The following is a 22,143-nucleotide window of genomic DNA, read 5'->3' as shown; positions in this document are numbered from 1 at the left end:
TGTTAAGAGAAAGATTCTAAGGCCAAGAAATAATAAAAATAAAAACAGGAACCACTGAGAACAGAAACTGCATTGGTTCTTTGAGTAGGGGACCCAGGACAATAAAGCACCAGCTAGCCTAATGAAAAAAGTGTGCCTTCCTCCACATAAGACTGCCCAGAACCCTGAGGCTGAAAATGCTGGCATGTTCTCTCCTTCGTTTTTGTGGAGCGTTTGTTGAATGGAAGTATTTAGCCTGGGAGACTCAAATGCGGTTTCAAGGCATTTAGAGCTGCTGGTGTGAGCTCAGAGTCAGTTAAAGCAGTGCTGGGACTTCCGAGCTCCCAGTGCAGGGGGCCTGGGTTCAATCCCTGGTCAGGGAACTAGGTTTTGCATGCCATAACTAAAGATTCCCACATACCTCAATTAAGATCTGATGAAGTCAGATAAATAAAAATAACTTTTTTTTTTAACTCAGCAGATAGTGCTGATCTCATCTGTGCAAATGACCTGGGGCCACCAAAAGGTGGGAGGAAGACTAATGTAAGCAGTATTATGTGTATTTTGTTTTATATTCTCTTGGCATCTGAGTTTAATTAGGCAATTATTTTGAACTCAGTTGCCTTTTATTTCACAGAATGAGGGAAAGGTGGTAGAACTTGGTTTCCAGTGAGCCATGTTTTTTCTAGGGCCTGACTGATTGGCCTGTGCCAGCTTCCCTGGTAACTGAGCTGGTAGAGTCTGCCTGCAATGCAGGAGACCCCAGTTCGATTCCTAGGTTGGAAAGATCCCCTGGAAAAGGGATAGGCTACCCACTCCAGTATTCTTGGGCTTCCCTCATGGCTTAGATGGTAAAGAGTCCACCTGCAATGCGGGTGACCTGGGTTCCATCCCTGGGTTGGGAAGATCCCCTGGAGGAAGGCATAGCAGCCCACTCCAGTATTCTTGCCTGGAGACTCTCCATGGACAGGGGAGCCTGGTGGGCTACAGTACATGTGGTCGCAGAGTTGGAGATGACTGAGCAACTAAGCATAGCACTCTGTACGTACTGTGAAGAGGCACTCCAGCCTTCTTCCTTCCTTCAGAAAAGAAAAAAATCTTGGTCGTAAAAATAACATGGGGACTTCCCTTGTGGTCCAGTGGTTAAAACTCTGAGCTTCCACTGCAGGGACCACTCACTCCCTAGTCAGGGAGCTAAGATCCTGCATGCTGCACAGTGCAACCAAAAAAACAGAAAGAAAAAGAGTCTTATGTAGTCACTTATCTATTTGAATTATGGTAAAGATGTAATAAATTTGTGATTTAAAACAAAATGCTTAATAAAAATGGGGAAAAAGTCTTAAATCATACCTTACAGAAACATACACCATGGAAAGTTTTAAGTCCTCTTCCTTTATCCTCTTGTTTTCTTTCTACAATCACCAAACTTGGTCCAAGTTATTTTTTTATTATTATTATTTTTTATGCTTCCTGTACCTCTAACCTGTATCCCTAAATAAGAGGATTTTTCACTGATTATTTCTTCAAATAATTTTTCTCTCCCTCTCTCTCTCCTCTTTCTGAGACTCATATAATGCAAATGTTAGTACATTTGATGTTGTCTTAGGGGTCTCTTAAGCTCCTCTCATGAAAAAACTTTTCTTGCTGTTCTCATTGGGTGATTTTTATTTTACTGTCTTTCAGATTGCTCATCTGTTCTTCTGTATCATCTGATTTGGTATTGATTCCCTCTACTGTATTTTTTATTTCATTTCAGTTATTCTATTATTCAAATCTAATTGATTCTTATTTTTCTGTTTTTTTTTTTTTTCCCTTCGATTTTTTGGATTGGAGAATAATTACTTTACAGTGTTCTGGTGGTCTTTGCTTTACATCAGTGCAAATCAGTCATAATTATATATGGTGGCGTTAGTGGTAAAAAGCCTGCCTGCCAATGTAGGAGACATAAGAGATGCTGATTTAGTCCTTGGGTGGGAAAGATGCCCTAGAGGAGGAAATGGCAATCTGCTCCAGTATTCTTGCCTAGAGAATCCCATTGACAGGAGCCTGGTGGGCTACAGTCCATGGGGTCACAAAGAGTCAGGCATGACTGCAGTAACTTCGTGCACGTGCATGCACAAACATATGTATATATATCTCCTCTCTCTTGAGCCTATCTTCACCTCTACATTCCACCCTTCTCGGTCGTCACTGAGTCCCAGGCTGGGCTCTCTGTGTTATACAGCAGCTTCCCGCTTGTTATCCATTTTACATGTGATAGTATATATATGTCAGTGCTGCTTTCTCAGTTTGTCCTACACTCTCCTTCCTGCTGTTTCCACCAGATCATTCTCTATGTCTGTGTCTCCATTTCTTCTCTTAAATAGGTTCATCAGAACTGTTTTTCTACACTCCATATATCAGGTTTTTATTTGAAGACCTTGTTGTAACTTCAGTTTCAAATGCTCACTTGATAGTAGTTATTTTATTAGCAACTAGGTTGAGAATATATCTATGAAGGCTACTAAGAAATCAGCAGTGTTTTCAGAAGACTATATTTTTATTAATGCCAACAGAATTTAGATATGCTTAAAAAGGTACCAGTGGTGTTTAGGAGTCACTGAACTTACTCATTCTGAAACAGTTATTTGTGTGCACATGTCATGCAATGACACTAGCAGGACTGGCATGTAGGAGGGATGATGCCCTTGGACTCAGCCTGGAGACTCAACCCTTGTAAGGAAGGAGCTTGACTATCTTCCTTTTCCTCCATTACTCTGCATAGTCGGGAGAGCTTCCCACTGTTGAACTTCCTGCCTCCTGTTTCTCTTGGAACCAGAAGTTCTTACTGGCTGATGTGGAGCCTTTTGTTAAGACTCAGTGGGTGAATCTGTGACAGTAGACCCTTATTTTAAGGGTGTGCTATAGGTGTGACTGACTTAAACTCATTTCTAAATGTGTTTTTTTGGTGTGTGTTCTAGAAGCTATTTGTGGCCTTGAGAAGCTGGGTGTGTTAACTTCCATGCTTCTCAAGGCCACAAATAGCTTCTTTTTCACCACCTTTGCTCCAGCATTCCCTGCTCTGTTGACATTTTAGACTGTTAGTGTTGGTTGAAATGTTGATAATGTATCAGAGGCTCATAACCATGTGGAATGTGAACTTCATCATATCCTGCCCTCTGAAAGATCACAAAGATGGCCCCGTTATTGCCAGAGGGTCCTCAACATATTTGTCCTACTTTTGGAGTGAAAAACTGAGCACCTTTTGATCTTAAAGGTTTTGAAATCAGGATGATTTCAGTTTTAGTACCTATAATCTAGCTTTTTTTTTTTCTTTTCTTGAAAAGCTTAAAATGTCTGTGATCTAGAATTTAGGAATCTGAGCGTTTATTCGATTTGAAATGAATATTTACACACACACACCCCTAGCATGGCTTACACAGTACTCATGCACAAGCAGCCTGACCTACCTCTCTTGCCTTGTGTTAGGTTTCAGAGCACTGTGCAGGTGAGCAAATTGCAGGACCTCGTCAATCGCAGCAAGACAGCCAGGTGCAGAGGACGGTTTGTCTGCCCAGTGATCCTGTTCAAGGGCAAGGTAAGACCTCCCCATAGCCTCGCTCTCCCTCCCTTGGAGGTACCTGGCTTAATGCAGAGTGTACAGTTGTCTCAGCAGTGGCCACAGGACTGGAAAAGGTCAGTTTTCATTCCAGTCTCAAAGAAAGGCAATGCCAAAGAATGCTCAAACTACCGAACAATTGCACTCATCTCACACGCTAGTAAAGTAATGCTCAAAATTCTCCAAGCCAGGCTTCAACAGTACTTGAACCATGAACTTCCAGATGTTAGAAAAGGCAGAGGAACCAGAGATCAAATTGCCAGCATCCATTGGATCATCAAAAAAGCAAGCGAGTTCCAGAAAAACATGTATTTCTGCTTTATTGACTATGCCAAAGCCTTTGACTGTGTGGACCACAACAAACTGTGGAAAAATTCTTAAAGAGATGGGAATACCAGACCACCTGACCTGCCTCTTGAGAAACCTGTATGCAGGTCAGGAAGCAACAGTTAGAACTGGACATGGAACAACAGACTGGTTCCAAATAGGAAAAGCAGTGCATCAAGGCTGTATATTGTCACCCTGCTTATTTAACTTATATGCAGAGTACATCATGAGAAACACTGGACTGGAAGAAACACAAGCTGGAATCAAGATTTCCCGGAGAAATATCAATAACCTCAGATATGCAGATGACACCACCCTTATGGCAGAAAGTGAAGAGGACCTAAAAAACTTCTTGAGGAAAGTGAAAGAGCAGAGTGAAAAAGTTGGCTTAAAGCTCAACATTCAGAAAACAAAGATCATGGCATCTGGTCCCATCACTTCATGGCAAATAGATGGGGAAACAGTGGAAACAGTGTCAGACTTTATTTTTCTGGGCTCCAAAATCACTGCAGATGGTGACTGCAGCCATGAAATTAAAAGACACTGACTCCTTGGAAGGAAAGTTATGACCAACCTAAATAGCATATTATAAAGTAGAGACATTACTTTGCCAACAAAGGTCTGTCTAGTCAAGGCTATGGTTTTTCCAGTGGTCATGTATGGATGTGAGAGTTGGACTATATAGAAAGCTGAGCACAAAAGAATTGATGCTTTTGAACTGTGGTGTTGGAGAAGACTCTTGAGAGTACCTTGGAAAGCAAGGTCCAACCAGTCCATCCTAAGGGAAATCAGTCCTGAATATTCATTGGAAGGACTGATATTGAAGGTGAAACTCCCAGTACTTTGGCCATCTGATGCGAAGAGCTGACTCATTTGAAAAGACCCTGATGCTGGGAGAGATTGAAGGCGGGAGGAGAAGGGGACGACAGAGAATGAGATGATTGGATGGCATCTGACTCAATGGACATGAGTTTGACTAAACTCTGAAAGTTGGTGATGGACACGGAGGCCTGGCATGCTGCAGTCCATGGGGTTGCAAAGAGTCGGACACAACTGAGTGACTGAACTGAACTAAACTGACAGTTGTCTTGTTGCCAGACAAGTTAGGGTGGTTACGGGGTGCCTGGTGTGGTGGGAAGCAGGCCAGAGAATCAGACCAGTTCCAAAACCACTTTTTTCAAGGGTGATTCTAGGTAGGCAAGGGATGGTCATAGCGGAGGACTCCACCCTGTGTCCTGGAGCCCTGCTGCCTAGGTTCTGATCCTGGCTCTGCTGCCTCCTGCCTGTGCAAGACCTCCATTTCCTCCTCTGTCAAATGGGAAAAATAATCGCCTACATCACGAGTTTGTGAATAGATTAGATCAGATAAGTTGTTTGTCCATCCTTTCAGTAGTGTAATTTACCAAGTATTTATTGAATATGTATCATATTCAGGCCTTAAGGTACCTCAGCATATATGATAAACAAAAATTTGCACCTTTATCAAGCTTATATTCTATTGAGTGTTGTTAATTTGGTACCTAAATAGGGTCTCATTTCACCTATTTTTAATAATCCTTTGATGTATTAGATATTCCCATTTTGCAGATGAAATGAAGGCTCAAAGTGGTTAAATAACTTCCCCAAGTTTACTTTATACAACTTGAGAGCTGAGATTTAAACTTACTGCAAAACGCCCTCAAGTTACTACACTGTAGCTTGGTGCCACATAGTGTGGTATCAGAGGAACCCACTAAAGACGGGCAGTGGTGTGGACTGACAGGCATGGCCTCATTAAGTGAGCGGGACTAGGCTACGAGCTTTGGCAGAAGAGTGGGAGGGTATCCCAGGCAGGTAGCTGCCTGGGGCGTACAGTGAGGCAGGCATGAGAAAGGCTGGGAGATGACCTGATGGGAGTGAGGTAGGTGGCGGAGCTGAGGATGGAAGGGGCTGAATGCAGGAGGCTGGATGCTGGCTGAGGTGTTTGCATTTGCCAGACAAGCCTCTGTGACTTCCGGACAGGGAAATACAGAATACAAATATCATTTTGAGAAAGATTAATCTAGAAGAAGCAGACCAATAGCTTGGAGGAGGGGAGGAGAGCAGAAATGTCTGCCCTCTCTTCTGTTCATCTGGTAGGTGCCTGTGTGTGCTGTGGTCCTGGCGCCTCTGGGACTTTAGTCCATTCTCCTAGCATGCAGGCAAGGGCTGGGGCACAGCACTGGGAGAGAGAAATGCTAGCCTGATTCCTCTCCTTTTGTGCCTTCATGTGACAGGAGGAGATAGGAAAGGAGAAGCAGCCACAGACTTTCATAGGGTAGGTCTGTTTCCTCCCCTGTGCCAATCTTTCGTAAATGGAGGAAGGGCAAATGTGACAGGTGAGTCAGGAAGCCGCAGACTTCATAGGGTTGGTCTGTTCTAGGGGAAAGTATGTCTGCGAGTAAAGTTCTAGAAATTGATCTTCTTAAAGCTTACTTATTCCCACTAGAAATTATGTAGGAAACACTCAAACCAGTACTTCCCACAGTGTGTTCTATAGAACAGTAGTTTAAGGATATGCTTGTGCAAAGCATTCCCTCTCAAATAAGATTGAGAGACATCATACCCTAGATTCACCCTGACCCCCAAGCTCCAGATTCAGGAGGTTCATTGGCAAGTGTACGTCAGTGTAGGAAAGGCTCTAAGAAGTCCTGAAGCAGAGGAATCTGTGTGGTGTTGTCCTTTCTCACTCTGCAGACCTTGAGAAGGGAGTTTCCAGAATGCACTTGGGAAATTGCGGTGAGACAGAGAGAAAGAGCCGCGAGGCAACACATTTCAGAGGGAGGGTGAAGAGTTGGAGGGATTTTTTTTTTTTGTCATACCCCAAGGCTTGTGGGACCTTACTTAGTTCCCTAACCAAGGATCAAACCCAGGCCTTGATCGACAGTGAAGGCGTGAGAGCCCTAACTGCTGGACTGCCAGCAAATTCCGTTTTGGGGGGCAGGGGTGGTATTATTTTGAGGAGGCTTTGACGCTAAGGGCTTTACCATTCATCCTGCTTTCTTCTCCCTTTGCACCTTTTTGTCTGTTGATGTGATCCCATTGTGTTCCCTGTAGCTTCCCCTGACTTAGTCGTGTTCACTGGCTTAATACCTTCTTATGTACATTTTATTCCTATTGTGTTTGATAGGAATAAGTCTGCTATCTCCTCTCTTCTGTAATCCCTGTGAGGACAGAAGCCGTGTCTTATTACTGCTATCCTCCCAGTGTCTAGCAGCTGCCTACCCAGCTGGTGTGGGCAGGCTCTCTAGGAAGACACTGCTGTTGGGTTACACAGTAGTGGGCTCTGTGCTGGGTTGTAGGGGGACAGGTGACTGAGACAGTCCTGTCACCCTGGAGCTCAGTGGGTGGGGAAGGCAGACCTATGAACTTGAGGATCAAGAGATGGGGAAGAACAGGAGAAGGTCTTCTGTTGTGAGGTGGGCATCTTGTCCTCAGGTGGGTCTCCCAGCAGGCCCTAACGAGTTTGGTGACAGCAGTGTTTGCTGCCAACATACCCAGCCAAGCTGAGCCGGGGAATGTATGCTCAGAAGTGCCGACTTCCTGCTTCCTTCTAAACTCAGTCCATTGTGGCTAGGGCAGCTTAGGAACTAAACGTCTGATTTTGTTTCATTTCAGTTAATTTCCATTTTCTGATTGAAGCAATGTAGAATTTTTTTCGATTAAATACAATTTTATTTTGAGGTAGGACTACATTACCCTTTAAACACTGAAAATAAAGCATCCTACTTGTGATGTGCTGTAATTATAAATACATATTGGATTTTGAAGACTTAATCCAAAAAATGTAAAATATTAATAATTTAAAAAGTGATTATATGTTGACATAGTAATATCTTGGGACATATAGGCTTAAATAAGATATATTATTAATTTTTTAATAAAACTCAGTTCAAGCATTTAAGAGTAAGCTGTTCTCACATGCCATTTTCTCCACCATCACTTGTATCTGGTTTTTAGAAAATTAAAATTGGAACAGGTCTTCTTTCTCTCTGTTTCCTCCCTTAAGAAATGGGGAGCAGAGATCAGCTGCTTTTATTCTACGTGCCAAAGTTGGTACTAAATTTATAAATCCTACAGAGCCATCTTCCTCATGCAACATTAGAGGCCACCCCTAATTAGGTAAATGGATAGCTTTCAGAGTGTATCCTGCTTTTTCAGTCAAGAGTTAAGCTTGAAGTATGGAAATGGTGGCCTGTGCATTGGAGCCGTGAAACCCAGGAGCAAGGTCAGACATGGACCCGCCCGTGGGGTACGGCTTCCCCCAACTCCAGCACTCAGGACCTTCCTGTGGAGGTTGGTATTTCACTTGGGAAGCCAGCCAGCTTGCCCATCCTCCTCCACCTGATGAGTCCCCTGGGCTGGGTGTGGCTGCCTCTGAGACCAAAAAAACAGGGACAGATCAAGGGGATTTGGGGAAATTGGGGAGCAAAAAGAAGAATCTGAGCCTTGAAAAGAGCTCAGAGCTCAACAGCTCATGAGGGGATATGTGTCTGCCTGAAAAAGATTTAATAGAAATAATAGAAGAGTGAGATTTCGTGCCGCAGCTTGAATGATGGAGGGGGACATGGTAACATGTGCTGGTCAAACTCAAAACAGCCACCACCCCCCCTCACTTGTTTGCTCATGAATCAGACCTCCCCCAATACCATTGGAATCTTGAGGGTCCTCAACCCGAAAATGGACACTCTGTTGCTGCAACTCCTAATTACTGGGCTGGTCTCTTCCAAGTAGAGGATGTTATTTGAGGCTGGAAAGGGATCTGTGGATGGACTTGGAGATATAGGTAAACTCTGGCATGTACATTTTTATCCGGAGACAGTTTGTCATCATCATCAGATTTGCAAAATCCTTTTGGACCCAGAGAAAGTGAAACATTCCCCCGTAGAGTGCATCGTGCTCAGGCTAGCAGGACTCTCTGCCCAAGCCCTTCTTTACAGGCTTCCAGGACAGCCCTACCTCAAATGTGTTCTGCCCCCAGCACTGGCAAAGCACCCCCCGGATTGTAGCAGGTTGCTCTTCTATCATTTGCCCCCTGTTCTAAGCTGCCAGTGATGACCTGCCAGTTCCTAGCATGCCTCTTTCCTGTAATAGCAAAACTGTTTCTTTCCCACTGTCTTACAGGTGGAGAAGGAGACGCCCTCTGGCAATATTCTACAATCTTCCAGGGACCCTCCTTATACTGCCAGGCTGCATGACCCATTCAGAAATGTCCCCCCCCACCCCCAGTTTAATCTCCCAGCCACCCTCACTGCCTCCCTCAGCCTGTAGCTAAACCCTGGGGTCACCAGATCCCAGATACCTCTTCCCATTCCCCCACCCCTCTTGGATCTCATCAAACACAGTTTATAAAGATTCAGCCTTAGAATCAGATAGTGAGAGGCTTCCCTGGCGATCTAGTGGTTAAGAATGTGCTGTGCAATGCAGTGGATGTGGGTTCATGCCTTGGTCTGGAAGTTGGAATCCCACACGCTGCAGAGCAACTGAGACCTGACACAGCCAAATAAACTTTTTCTAAAAAATTAGATAATGAAGTTCACACCTATTGCCTGGTTTCTAGAATTCTAGCTCTTGTAATGCTGCTTCAGTGATGAGCAAAGAGTAAAAGCAAAGTTAAGCACAGTTACAGTTACTACATTCCTTTAGTACGTAGGAGAGAGAAGGTAAAATTTCTTTAAAAAAAAAAAAAGCCCCCAAACATTTCTCCCTTAATTGACCCTCCTGCTCCAGGAAGGTTTCCCTTCCCTGCACTAAGCAGTTGCAGTGACAGCACAGATGCTCTGGAGGGATGTGGGCTCGGTCAGATCCCTGCTTATTCCTCACTGTGGGACCTCAGGCCCTACTTCATCTCCCTGCACCCATTGCTCTTTTCATCTGTGAAGCAGCAGCAGTGCCTGCCCCCAGCCACACTTCCCTTAAGGGCTTGTGAAAACCCAGTGGAAAGGTGTGTTTGTGTTTCACTCACATGCTAACATACACACGTGATAATCGCCAGGTCTTAACCCAAGTAAGACCACTTGTATGTGACAACCACTGAGTCTACTCATTACCATTAGTGACACTCTGGTGCCTCTCATTTGGGAGAGAGAACCCCTTGACAGAGGCTGTAGGTTAAAATCTAGGCTTGCTTCAGAGAGACTGCTGTCACAGTGGCCCTGATGCTGAGACTTTGGGCAGTGCTCATGCACCCATTTTGCTGGTCTGGAATGATCAGAAGAGTTCCAGGGCTTCCCCCTACTGTGTGCACTTCAGAAAACCACCTGACTGTTGGTCAGAGGGTACAAACTTCCAGTTGCAAGATGAATAAGGTTTGTGGGTCTCATGTACAGCGTGGTGGTTATAGTTAATAATTCTGTATTATGTACATGAAAGTTGTAGAGAGAGATGGTCTTAAATGTTTCCACCACACAAAGAAATGGTAATTATGTGACCTGATGCAGGTGTTAGCTAACTCTGTGGTGGTAATGGTTTTGCAGTATGTTAGTGGTCTTGCCTGGAGAATCCCAGGGATGGCGGGGCCTGGTGGGCTGCCGTCTATGGGGTTGCACAGAGTCGGACACAACTGAAGTGACTTAGCAGCAGCAGCAGCAGTGATACAAATCAGCATGTTGTGCACCTTAAACTTACACAATGTCATGGGTCAGTTATATCTCAAGAAAGCGGGGAAAAGTAGAACCAAAAAACTCCAGAAAACCATCTGACCCTGAAAATGTGGTTTCTCTCCCAGCACATTTGCAGGTCAGCCACACTGGCTGGATGGGGGGAGCTGTATGGACGCACTGGCTACAACTATATTTTCTCAGGTGAGCACTGAGCTGCAGCCTCTGTGACTAAGAACAGGACCCCAGTCATGGAGAACAGCTACCCATGGCCACAGCGGTGGTGGTGATTATGGGGGGTGGGCAGCAACCTGGGGTGGGGGGGCAGGGGTGTCTAGAGCCCCTCCTCTCATCACCTGAGGAGATGCTTGTGGTGAGAAGAATGCCAGGCACGTGGGGCATCCGGTCCTGGGAAAGGGAGGAGCATGGTCCTTGGGGTAGAACCAGGGGTAGACTGGTCAAGCAGCCCTTGCATGGAGCCCCTGCCATGCCCCAAGTGCTGACCACAGGTTCCTCCCACAGGGGGTGCAGACGACGCCTGGGCAGATGCAGAAGATCTCACGGAGGAGGACTGTGCTCTTCGGTCAGTGCCAGGCAGTTATGGGTCTGGGCTTGGGTGAGGGGCAGGTATCTGACCAGTGGTGGCCATTTTCTACTGATGGCCGTGACATCATCAGTGGTCCAGGTGAATGGATTGGCTTCCTTCGTCCACATCCCTGAAACAGTTGTTGAAGTCCACCCCATAGCCTCACCCGCAGCTGACTTGATGAACTGCCTGAGCAGTCTGTCTTTATCCGGGCTGCTCACAAGGACCCCAGGGAGAGTGCCCCAGTCCTGGGGTTCCTGGCACTGCAGGCCCAAGACGTGGTGCAGACATCTGTGTATCTTCAAGCCCCATGGTTTCCAGGATGTTGATGTCCAGCCTACCAGGTGATGCCGGACACACCTGGCCTGAGGACTGGTCAACACATCGGAGATGCAGGCACCAGAAGTTCCGCAGCTGTGTGATTAGTGCCGTAAGGGAGTACAACACAGAGGAGTGCTTTAAGTCCCCTTAAAGGGATGGAGGGGGCTGGCTCCCACTCTTCCTACCTCCTTTCTAAATACTTTTTAGAAAATGACAGTAATGGTACTTTGGAAAAGCTCCTTTGCATGGTCTGTGCTGCATGGAAAGTCTTTAACTGGTGTCAGGCATCTCTGGAATGCACATCAGCACCCTAGTCAGATCAGCTGCCCAAAATCACAGCACGGAGCTTGAAAAGGCATCTCGCTGTGCCCAGCTTCTGCCTGCTGGTTCCACGAGCAGCAGCTCTGGCTTGCACACAGGAATGTTTGGCTCTTGCCCCGAGATCAGACGACCTCTGCTCCAGCCAGGCCGTCTTCCACACTGCGCACTGTTCTTGGCGAGGCATCTGCTGGGTTCAGCAAAGCAGTGGGCATTAAAAAAATAAATTAACGGTGACTGTTTATTTGTTCTACTTTTGCCTTTATCTGTATGACTGATCAGAAAGCAGCCTGGGGATTAGGAAAATCTCATCTTTCTCTTTGCTTCAGAGGCCTTCTAAGGAGAGGGAATTCACTTGCTAGTATTTCACAATTAGTTGATAAAATAGCTCTAAAAAGTCCATCTCCCAGTGAGAATTCCAATCTGTTACATTTTGAGCAAGTCATATGGCTAAAAGTGGTCATAAATGGGGAAGAGGGAGGAGGGTAGAGAGAGAGAAACTCTAATGGAAGCTCAGAGACTTGATCAGCCACCAGCCTGCTGCTTTTTAGAACTCTGAGATTATCTTGAGTCTTCTGGCTTAATGTCAAGCCGCACCAGAAAGCCCTTTCCTGCCCCTGCTGCATATTGCTTCTCTTTGAAATGTGTCCCAGAGAGCAGGATAATCTCTTGGAAAGTCACCTTCCCTCACCTTCACGGGACTGCTGTCCCGTCTGGCCCTCCCAGCCTCCCTCTCCTGGAGAAGGGAAACAGAAGTGCTCCTGTAGCACCTAGACCTCCGGGAATGGACACTCAGTGGAGTTTCTCCCTCTGGCTGTCTGTTTCAGAAGTTCCGACACGCATCTCTTTGATAAGGTCAGAGGCTATGACATCAAGCTGCTCCGGTACCTGTCAGTCAAGTACATCTGTGACCTGATGGTGGAGAACAAGAAGGTGAAGTTTGGCATGAAGTGAGTGCAGGGCACCCCCCTCCAAGTGGGTGGAGGCCATGTGTTCACAGGCTCGTGGGCTCGGGGATGGGGCAAAGCAGTCACCAGGGCGCACTGGGTGCCAGGCCTTGAGCATCCTCTCCCTATATCCTCACACAGCCCTCCCTGTGAGGAGGTTCTTGTATCCCCCTCGTGCAGGGGAGAAACAAGCCAGAGAGGTTAAGTCACTTGCTCAGGGTGGTCCAGTAGGCACCGAGAGAGCCGCCAACGTCTCATGTGTACTCTGCTGTCGCTCTGCCATCTCTGGTGGATTAGCATCTCTTTTAAAGTGGATCCAAAAAAACAGGGTGGATCCAGAAAATCAGTATTCACTCAATTTTTATATCCTGTATGGACCAAGTATTCACAGGACAAAGAAAAATGAGAAAAAATGGAGCCTGGGTTGGGGTGATGAATTTGGGGAATTTTCCCAAAGTGTAGCTTGTTAATTTTTTTTATAATACTGACCTTTAATTATGCCATGTTTGTCTTAGAAAATAAGCCACACTTATAAGTTACAGCTCAGCTGTCTGTAGGTCCCCCTGCCCCTCCGTCATCTGTCAGAGTAGACCTCTGTCTCTCAGATGCTGCTGGGGAGCATCCTCAGCCGATGCTGGAGAAGACAGTGGAGAGGAGAGTCCCCCTCGGGGCCCCTCCTGAATGGTGTCTCTGCTTCCTTCATCTGGGAGGTTTATAAGGATTGTGGTTCTGTGGCTTTAGGTCCCATCACAAGTGCTGTGGTATCAGGGAGAGTCAGCGCTCTCACCTGGTGACTTCGGGTAGGCGGCAGAGAGGTCCCATTCTTAATTGCTCAAAGTAAGCCTGACTGAAGGGCCTCATCCCAACTCAGAGGGGTTTCTGTAGCAGAAGGCTTATCCGAGCTGTGGTGACGCTTGTGGGGAACGGCGTGCGTGGGTTCTGATGCCGTAACACATCGTGTCCTGTCTTGTAGTGTCACCTCCTCTGAGAAGGTGGACAAAGCCCAGCGCTATGCCGACTTCACTCTCCTCTCCATCCCGTATCCAGGTAGGGGCTCCTTCCAGGGTCCGGTCAGGGGACAGGCTTCCCAGGACTGGGGCTCCGAAGGCCACCTGCAGGCCCTGGCCACTTAGGTGCTCAGGTGCCCTGGAGCTCCCCGGGAGCATACACTGTCGCTCAGTGTAGGACAGTGTGGTTCCCGGTCCGTGGCTCTCAGCTCAGGGTAGGACACTGTCCTGGCAGGGGTTTGCCCTGGGAGGGGCCCAGGGATGGAGTCTGGACTCACATGCACCGTGCTGCGCCCTTGAGCGAGTTCCTTCACCATGCCAGTCCCAGGTTTTCTCAAGCATCATGGAAGTCGGTGAGGCTTAGCTCAGGGTCTTGTCGGTTTAGGTGAAGTCAGGTTGATCAGCGTGTTCTGTGCCACTAACTTGCTGTTCTTGGGGTCAGCCGCCAGTCGTGCCCTGCTGGCTGTTACTGTGGTGACGTAAGCACTCTGTCCTCAGTTGCACGTGGTTGGTGGCCTCGCCACGTTGCAGAGCGCTGTGGTGAGCACGCAGTTGGCTACATGTGTCTCTGGCACAGACTGTATGCAGTCTGTAGCCAGGGCAGTGTTCTCTGCACTGCATGGGTCCATTGGTAGCATTGTAGCCGTCTAGCAACACCTGCTTGTTCAGGGAGGTATGAGAGCCCTAATCTCAGTGCCAGACTTTGTGAACAGATGGCAAAAAGTGAGCTCGTCCTTAAAACCTCTCTCCTGCTCCGCAACACTAGCCCTGCCTTCCGTCCTGTGCTGGATCTTGTCTCTTCATCTTGGAGCCATGGGGCCAATGGCAAGAGCAGACTGGTGACCCCAGGTTGCTGTCGAGCCATGAGGCCTTCTCTTTAGAAGCTCAGGTTCATCTGGTGCCTGGTGGGCAGAGGGTATCATCATTGTGAGCCGGTGGCACCTGAACTACGACCCCCGGTGGCCTGGCCGTCTCACTTTGGCCTCCATCAGGGACTCTCCTTTCTAATCTCTGCCAGCTCAGCATTTGGTGGTTTGTAGGGCTGGGCGTGCATCTCAGCCGCAGCACCATGTCCTTGAACAAGTCCCCTAACCCTTCCGAGGATAAATGAGGATAACACTGTTTATTTCTGGGTGATGTGCCAGGTCCAGCCCTGACAGGTGCTCGCTGTCACTGGGCCAAGTGATGGGTGCGTGGGAGGAAAGGCTTGTTTTGGCCAGATGCTGAACCGTTACAGTGATGCCTGGGCTCAGCAACATCAGAGCTGTCAAGAAGATGTCCCACCTGGGGGTCTGCATGAGGGCTTCCATAGTGAAGTTTTCAGTTTGGTTTTCAGACCAGGCTCCCCACTCTCGGGATGCTTTGGGGTCTGCAGACTGAAGTACTCTGCCTAATGAGAGAGCTCTGTATTGGCTGAGGACCCAGGTGTCAGCTTTCTGTATTAGTATTCAGGTTCTCAATAGGATTTGGTTTACAAAAATTGTTTTGTGCCCGAACAGTGGCACAATATCCTTTCTGCTGTCATTGGGCAACTTGTTATAGGACTCCTGAAACTAACACCGTTTGACCCAGTTATTCATTAGGCTGTAATCCAGCCAGCCTGGGCCTGCAGATGTTCATCATGTGAGTTTTATTTTTTTGGCCACACAGCATGTTATTTCCCCAAGCAGATTGAACCCGTGCCCCTGCATTGGAAGGCAGAGTCTTAACCACTGGACCACCAAGGGAGGTCCTTCATCACGTCCATTTATACCCAGCCAAACATGGGTAATATTTTCATTAATCAGAATAAGGATTACGTAAATAACGGCACAGCCACCCATAGTATTGTAGAATGAGATATTACACAGTCATAGAAAAATGCTTAAGGTGCTAATAATAAGCACAATACAAAATGAAATAGTAAAATCTCAAGTGTGTGAGAGGAAAAGTGCTTATACAAAGGATAAGAAAGAAATATGCCAAAATGGTAAGATGATACTATCTATCTCTGAATTTTTTTCCCTGTTCTTCCTAGAATATCATGGACTGGATCTGATAGTCGTGTGTGTGTTGAGGGGAGAGTAAGGGGGGGTGGGTAATCAATAAAAATTCAGAAGCCTGGGGTGGAGGAGATGCCATGTGAGGGCACAGGAGAAGCAGCTTTTACTTCCTGTGCTTATGTTCTTGAATTTCTTCACCTGCCTGTATTACTTCATAACAAAATTAACATTAGCCAGACCAAGTCCTAAAATGCACTCTGCTGCCGTTTCGGGAGTCTCCGTTGAGCCCTCTGATGAGTTTGAAGCCCAGACAGGAACTGTGGTGGTATCAGTTCTCTGTCAGACTAACTTAGGCTTCGACTGGCCCTTGAAAATGAGAAGTGTTCTGGGAGCACTTCCCTCAGGCCCCAAAATAGAGGGGGCTGAAAACTCCCCAGCACAAGTCTAATTTGTTTCCTTCTCGAGTGAGCGCCTGCTCTCACTTCACTTTTGGTGCCATCCCTTTGCCTCTCAACAGGCTCAGAAGCCCGTTGAGGTAATGAATGTCAGGCCTTGCCCTGGGTATCAAGGTTGTTTTAATTCCCTCCATTTTTCACAGTCTATTGCTTCTGTATCACACGCTGCTCAGAGCTGGGCCTGGAGCCTGCGGTGTTGATTGGAGTGCTTGAGTCTGAGAAAGCAGAGCACTTCACAGGAGCTCTGAGGAATAATTGGTGTCTCTTCTAAACCTGGGCTGATAAGCTCAGGGCCTCTGTCTGATATTTATATTTCTTCTTTCTCCCAGTGAGGCACCTAGGAATAGGCTGAAGTGTTAGGGCTGAGTATTGTGTCCTGACTTCCCGTCTACAGAGGGGCCTGGGGACTTAGAGTGAAGGAGGGCAGAGGTGGGGGGTGGATAAGAGCCACGTCTCCAGGACACAGGGGCTCAGTCTCTAGACTTTGCCCCACCAGAGGAACCTTTCCTTTGTTCCCAGGAGTGACCTCAGGCTGAGCGTGGCCCGAGGAGCTAGAGAGTCCCATGGGAATGTTGATGGCCTGTGGCTACCTTGACAGAATTCAGGCAGTTGTTCTGTTGTCTTTGGGGACTTCCGCAGTCTTGGACCTGTGGCCAAAGGCTTGTGTCCTTCAGAGTTTGTGTTGGCTCCGGCAGAGGACCTGAGAGGAATGTAGGAAGCTCTCCGCCAACCCCCCGGCCCTGGCCGTCCTGGCCGTGTGGTGAGGGCAGGCCTCGTTCCGCCTGGATCGAGCTGCAGGGCTGCGCTGGGTCTCTTGCTTCGGCTTCAGCAGGAAGGTGGCACCGGTATGCTGTCTCCTGAGGGCCGTCAGTGCTCTGCCAGCTGTTTTCTGTGTATTATTTCATCTCGTCCTTAACCACTTGACAAATGAGAAAGTCAAGGCTGAGAGACGTTCACTTGTTCACGGTCACAGAGCTGAGCTAAAGGCTGAGGTTTGAGGCTGGGAACGTTGGCAGGGCCCTTTTCACTCGTTTTCCCTCGGTTCCTGAGGTCTTACCTTGGTGGTGTTTCTTACAGCGTTTCACTTGCCGAGATGGGCGTGTGTCTGGAGCACCTGTCCCGTTCACTGCCCACGGTCCTTTCCTGCATGTTACAGTGCTCAGTCCTCACTGAAAGCCTGTGGGGCTGCTATAGGCAGACCTCGTTTTACTGCTCTTTGATTTATTACTCTTTACATTTTACATCTTTTATAAATTGGATGTTTGTGGGAACCCTGCATCAAGTCTGTTGGTACCATTTTTCCAACATTTGTTTACTTGATGTCTCTGTGTCCCATTTTGATAGCTTTCATAGTACTTCAAAATTTTTTCATCATTACTACACTTGTTATGGTAATGTGTGATCAGCAATCTTTGACTTAACTGTTCCAACTCACTGTAGGCTTAGATTTTGGTCAGCAATTTTAAGGAATAAAGCTTTTTTTTTTTGGCCACACCACGTGCCTTGTAGGTTCTTGGTTCCCCAACCAGGTGTTGAACCGGGCCCACAGCAGTACTCTTGAGCCTTAGCCACTGAACCTCCAGGAAATTCCCTCAAGTATTTTTTATATTTAAGATATATTGGTTTTTTAAGACATCATGTAATCTCACATTTAATAAACTGTAATATAGTATAAGCCTGACTTTAATATGTACTGGGAAACCAAAAGATTTGCATGGCTTGCATTATTGCAGTATTTGCTTTATTGGAGTAGTAGCAGGGTGATCTTATGTGACTGGATAAGTTGCTGAGAACGTGCTGCCAGGGTTCAAATTGTACGCCACGCTTTTGTTCTCTGATTGTTGGCACTTCAGGGGCATATAGAACAGAGGAACCTGAAATGAAAGGAGAGGTGACCAGCAACCAGTGAGCACAGATGGGGAGAGAGAGAGGCGTGCAGGCAGGCGGTACCTCATCAGGAAGGGTCGTGACTAGAAACCGGAGGAGCGCTGGAGGTGCCTGCCCGCCCGGTCCAGTCCCCACTCGTGTCAGCTGGTGGCCACTTTCGTCCTCCAGCGCCCAGGGGCGTCTCAGGACACTGGGCCAGGAAGAGCGGTGGTGTAACTCTGCCCTTCTTTTCCAGGCTGTGAATTTTTCAAGGAATATAAGGATCGGGATTACATGGCTGAAGGGCTCATTTTTAACTGGAAGCAGGTATGAACAGTACCACTTGTCAGCTTGGGTCTTCTGTTCCTTTGTGAAGGGAAACCAGCTAGAAAATTTTGAGGGGAAAACAGCTACCCTTTTCATTTCTTTTCTCTTGCCTGAATGAGTCTCATTTTTTTTCTCTCCCTCTTCTCATTAGATATACATGTTTAAACTCTTATCACATACTGTTTTCTCTCCCCCTTTTAGTTTCTCCCTTTCTTTAAAAAAGTTTTCAGGGACGAGGTAGGAGAAATGCTTTGTCTTTGCTCCACCACCTCCTGTGGGAAGAAGGGGCAGCCTTCTGGTCCTCCCCAGTGGGTGGGAGCAGCCCAGGAGCTGCTGGAGGCTCAATCTAGTCCATCACCTCCGTCTCAGCAGCAAACACTCAAATGGCCAATTGAAAAACTCCACTTGGCAACAATATCTGGTCCCTTTGATTTTTTAAGCTTTCCCTCTCAGGGTGGCACAGGCATCTGGCTCAGAGAAGGCGAGCACTGTCAGGGGGACACCCTGCCTGCCCATGATAGCCGCAACTTCAGGGCCTCCGCCTGTCACCATAGCCTCTCCTGGTGGCCAGCCTGTGTCTCACAGTGTCTTTCTGTCCCCAGGACTACGTCGATGCCCCTCTGAGCATCCCTGACTTCCTGACTTGCTCTCTGAATATTGACTGGAGCCAGTATCAGGTGAGGGGACCCCTGGTGCCCAACCCACAAGCCCCTCAGGCAGAGGTCTGAAGGCCTGGCTCGCCTCCAACCTCTGACAGCCTAGGAAAGGAGGAGCTGCTAGTCTCTCTGACTCTCCTGATTTGCTCTTGGCCCAGAAAGTCAAAGCTTTCTGAACATGACTCACTGAAAGATTTGCATCCACCAGGGGGTTCTGTTTCCAGAGGAGGACTGCGTGGAGTTTGCTTTTCCGGCTCTGGGACTTAGTGACTTTTTTCATTTTACCTTTTAAATGCATGTTCCATCAGAGGAAGTGCAGCGCTCCCTGACCTAATTTTCTCATAGAGACCTGAAAATTATTTCCATTGTACATCTCTCTTGTTACTGTCTGCCGTGGAAGGGGCGCCAGTCTTACTGGATGAACCCATCTGTCTACCACGTCTGGCCCACACTGTACAAGCCCGTGGCCCATTAACAGTCTCCTTGCCACCTGCTTCAGCCAGGACAGGGAGCCTCATTCTGCCCACTGCCTTCCCCACGCCTATTCCCTCTGCCTGGCTGGGCCCCCCCGCCCCAGGCTCCTTTTGTCTGGCTGACACCCTGCCTTCAGGGTTTGGCTTGAGTGTCCATTCCAAGAAGACTTGCCTGATGTGCCTCCTGTCCCCATCCCTGGGAAGTTGGATGCTTGTGTTACATTCCCATTAATCCCTGGGCGTGTCTTTCTTGGAGTTTTCCACTGAGCTCTAGTTACTGATTTATAATTGAGCCGCTTGCCCATCTTCTGTAGACTGAACACCAGGAGGATGGGGAACCATGGCTTGTGCATCCTAGAACTGAAAATGGCCTGGAGCCAGAAGGCTGAGCCACTGAATACCTAGAAAACATCCTGCTTCCGTCCTCTTTTCATCTGCCCCTGGGTCTGGACAGTTCCCATTCAGCCTTGAGGTCTCCCTCTCCCAGAGGCCCAGCACCCTCTGTTACGCAGCTCTGTGTTCCAGTATCACCTTGGACTTTGTTATCCTAGTAGCAGAGGGTCTGTAAAGGCAGAGGCCATGCTTACCCTGTTTTTTTCTTGTACATGTGCCCCCGGACACAAGGCAGATGCTACATAACTATTGGCATGAGCCAGTTATAGGGGTTTTGGGTCTTCTCTGTGTAGGTGTTTTTGCAAGAGAGGGGACTTAAGAACGAGAGCTGATAGGTTGTTTGTTGTGTCCCAGAAAGGTGGAACAGGCTGAGGAGCCTTGTTCCCTACTGTCAGGCCCCATTCTGTGCCCAGACAGGCGGCACAGCCAGAGAAAGCGGCAGGCCTCCTCCTGAATCTGTTGTGCGCAGAGCCCTCAAGTAGGCTCCACCCAGCCACCACCGCTCTCTCTGCTGGACCGTTCTTTGCCCTTGTGCATACAGATCTGAGAACCACTTCCTCACCAAATTCCCTATAACTGTACATCAATGCTGTCAACTATGTTGATAGTATTGATGCTGCCAAGGAAGTCTGTCTCTTTGGGAAGGATCCCTTGTGTGTGAGGAGTTGTGTTTAGTGGATAGAGGCCCTGGGTGTGAGCTCCTTTGGCTGTTCTCACGGGGCTCTGTGACCTTGAGCAAGTGACCTCACTTCCCTCTGAAAGCAGAATTGACAGCACCTGTTTCAGAGTTGTGGTGAGGTTCAGATACGATCACTGCATGAAAGTGTCCTGTTAACGGAAATGCCGGACCAACTTAGTGATGATTGCGGGGGAATCCTGGCTTACTAACTTGGGAGTGAGCACTCATAAAGCCCCGGGCACGAGGGTAGGGGGCAGGGCCTCCCCCAGCTCTGCCTGCTCTCTGGTGTTGCTCAGCCAGTTGGCCTCACTGCGCTTTGCTGTCCTCTTCCTCAGCCAGGTATGAGCTTGGTCCTTTCAGCCCCTGCACTGACTCTTGAGCTCCCAGGCCCGTCCACCCATCACCACTCCCTTCACCCTCTGCCGGGTCACCCAGGCCTGGGGCTCTGGGCCAGGCCTCACTTGGCGATCCACATCTACAGTCTTTCCCAAGTGTCCAGTCATGTGCACACCTGAAAGTCAAGCTGCCCAAAATGGAATTGTCAAAACCCACAGCACCCCCAGGCCTTCCACCATTTACCCAGATGCTCAAACTCAGAATGTTGGGGATGGAGGCTCTTATCCCTCACTTGATGGCTAGTTCCCGTCAGTTCTCTAAGTCTCTGCCCCAGGGATTTTCTCCAGTCCTTCCTGCTTCCGTCTCATGTCACTGGCCTAATACAGGCTACCATCATCTAAGGGCTGAGAGTGGGGCCACACTGAGGGGCAGCCAACTGGAAGTAAGGAACCTAAGCATGTGAACAGGGCCTGGCAGAGAGCAGTACTTAGGTAACGGGCCAAGATTGTCATTGTCACTCCATCCTTCCACATTCCATCTGACTTTTCCTGTTATCCTCAGAAGTCCAAGGACCCTCACATGGCTCGAGCGCATTCTGGTGACTCATTGGCTGTCCCCTCCCTCTCCTCCAGCCACCCTGGCCGTCTTCCCTAGAGAAGATGCTCTGCAACTTTGCACGTGCTGTTCTCTATGCCAGAAACACTGGTTGCTTCCCTTAAACCCTTTTCTCACATGCATGTCACCATCTCTTAAAAGCCTTACCTAATGGTCCCCGAGGATCAGGCTAGGCTCATCTCCCCTTACATGGTTCCACAGCATCTTACAGGGCTTCTTTTAGTCAGCACGCCTGCAGCAGTTCACTTTGCCTTCCGTTCCCTGCAGCCTCGAGAGCTGGGGTTGTTCACTGCTGTGTGTTCACTGCTGTGTCCCAGGGCCAGGCCCACAGTGGTGTTCACTGCAGTGTTCCCAGCGCGCAAGGAGCAGTGCTGCCCTCTGAGTAGCCGAATGGAATCCCCTAGAGCTCTGCTCTTTGATTCTGTGCCCAAAGACCTCTTCCAGTGGCTGCTTCTCCTCACACAGATCCCTGACCATGAACAGGCAGTGAGGGAACTTTCCAAAGGGTACCTCCTAGTCCCTAAGCACTAAGCCTTATAGATGCAGAGCCCTCATTGGACTTGATCTAGGAGAAGAGACAACACATAATTGTCATCTGCGTAGAAAGAGTATTGGCCAGTGGCTACAGAAGAAGACTGTATGTAGATAATGGGGCTGGGCC

The 22,143-nt window shown here is 48.1% G+C and overlaps 1 protein-coding gene across 5 annotated transcripts in view; it reads left to right on the top strand.

The window, feature by feature from the left end:
• The window catches only part of MTMR14 (myotubularin related protein 14), a 44,571-nt gene that overhangs the window by 4,691 nt on the left and 17,737 nt on the right, over nt 1–22,143 (top strand). For 4 of the 5 annotated variants that reach the window (XM_005222448.5, NM_001100364.1, XM_059879620.1 and 1 more), the window contains exons 3-9: nt 3,448–3,556; nt 10,650–10,725; nt 11,044–11,104; nt 12,574–12,696; nt 13,667–13,740; nt 18,260–18,330; nt 18,933–19,007. In XM_005222448.5, coding sequence (XP_005222505.1) covers nt 3,448–3,556; nt 10,650–10,725; nt 11,044–11,104; nt 12,574–12,696; nt 13,667–13,740; nt 18,260–18,330; nt 18,933–19,007 — 589 coding nt within the window. Of the gene's footprint in view, nt 1–3,447; nt 3,557–10,649; nt 10,726–11,043; nt 11,105–12,573; nt 12,697–13,666; nt 13,741–18,259; nt 18,331–18,932; nt 19,008–22,143 lie in introns of those variants that run through there. The other variant, XM_059879622.1, reaches the window with a different exon arrangement.

Source organism: Bos taurus, chromosome 22, assembly GCF_002263795.3.
Source record: "Bos taurus isolate L1 Dominette 01449 registration number 42190680 breed Hereford chromosome 22, ARS-UCD2.0, whole genome shotgun sequence".
In the NCBI taxonomy this organism is placed as follows: Eukaryota; Metazoa; Chordata; class Mammalia; order Artiodactyla; family Bovidae; genus Bos; species Bos taurus.
This window is presented reverse-complemented; position numbering and strand designations above follow the sequence as displayed.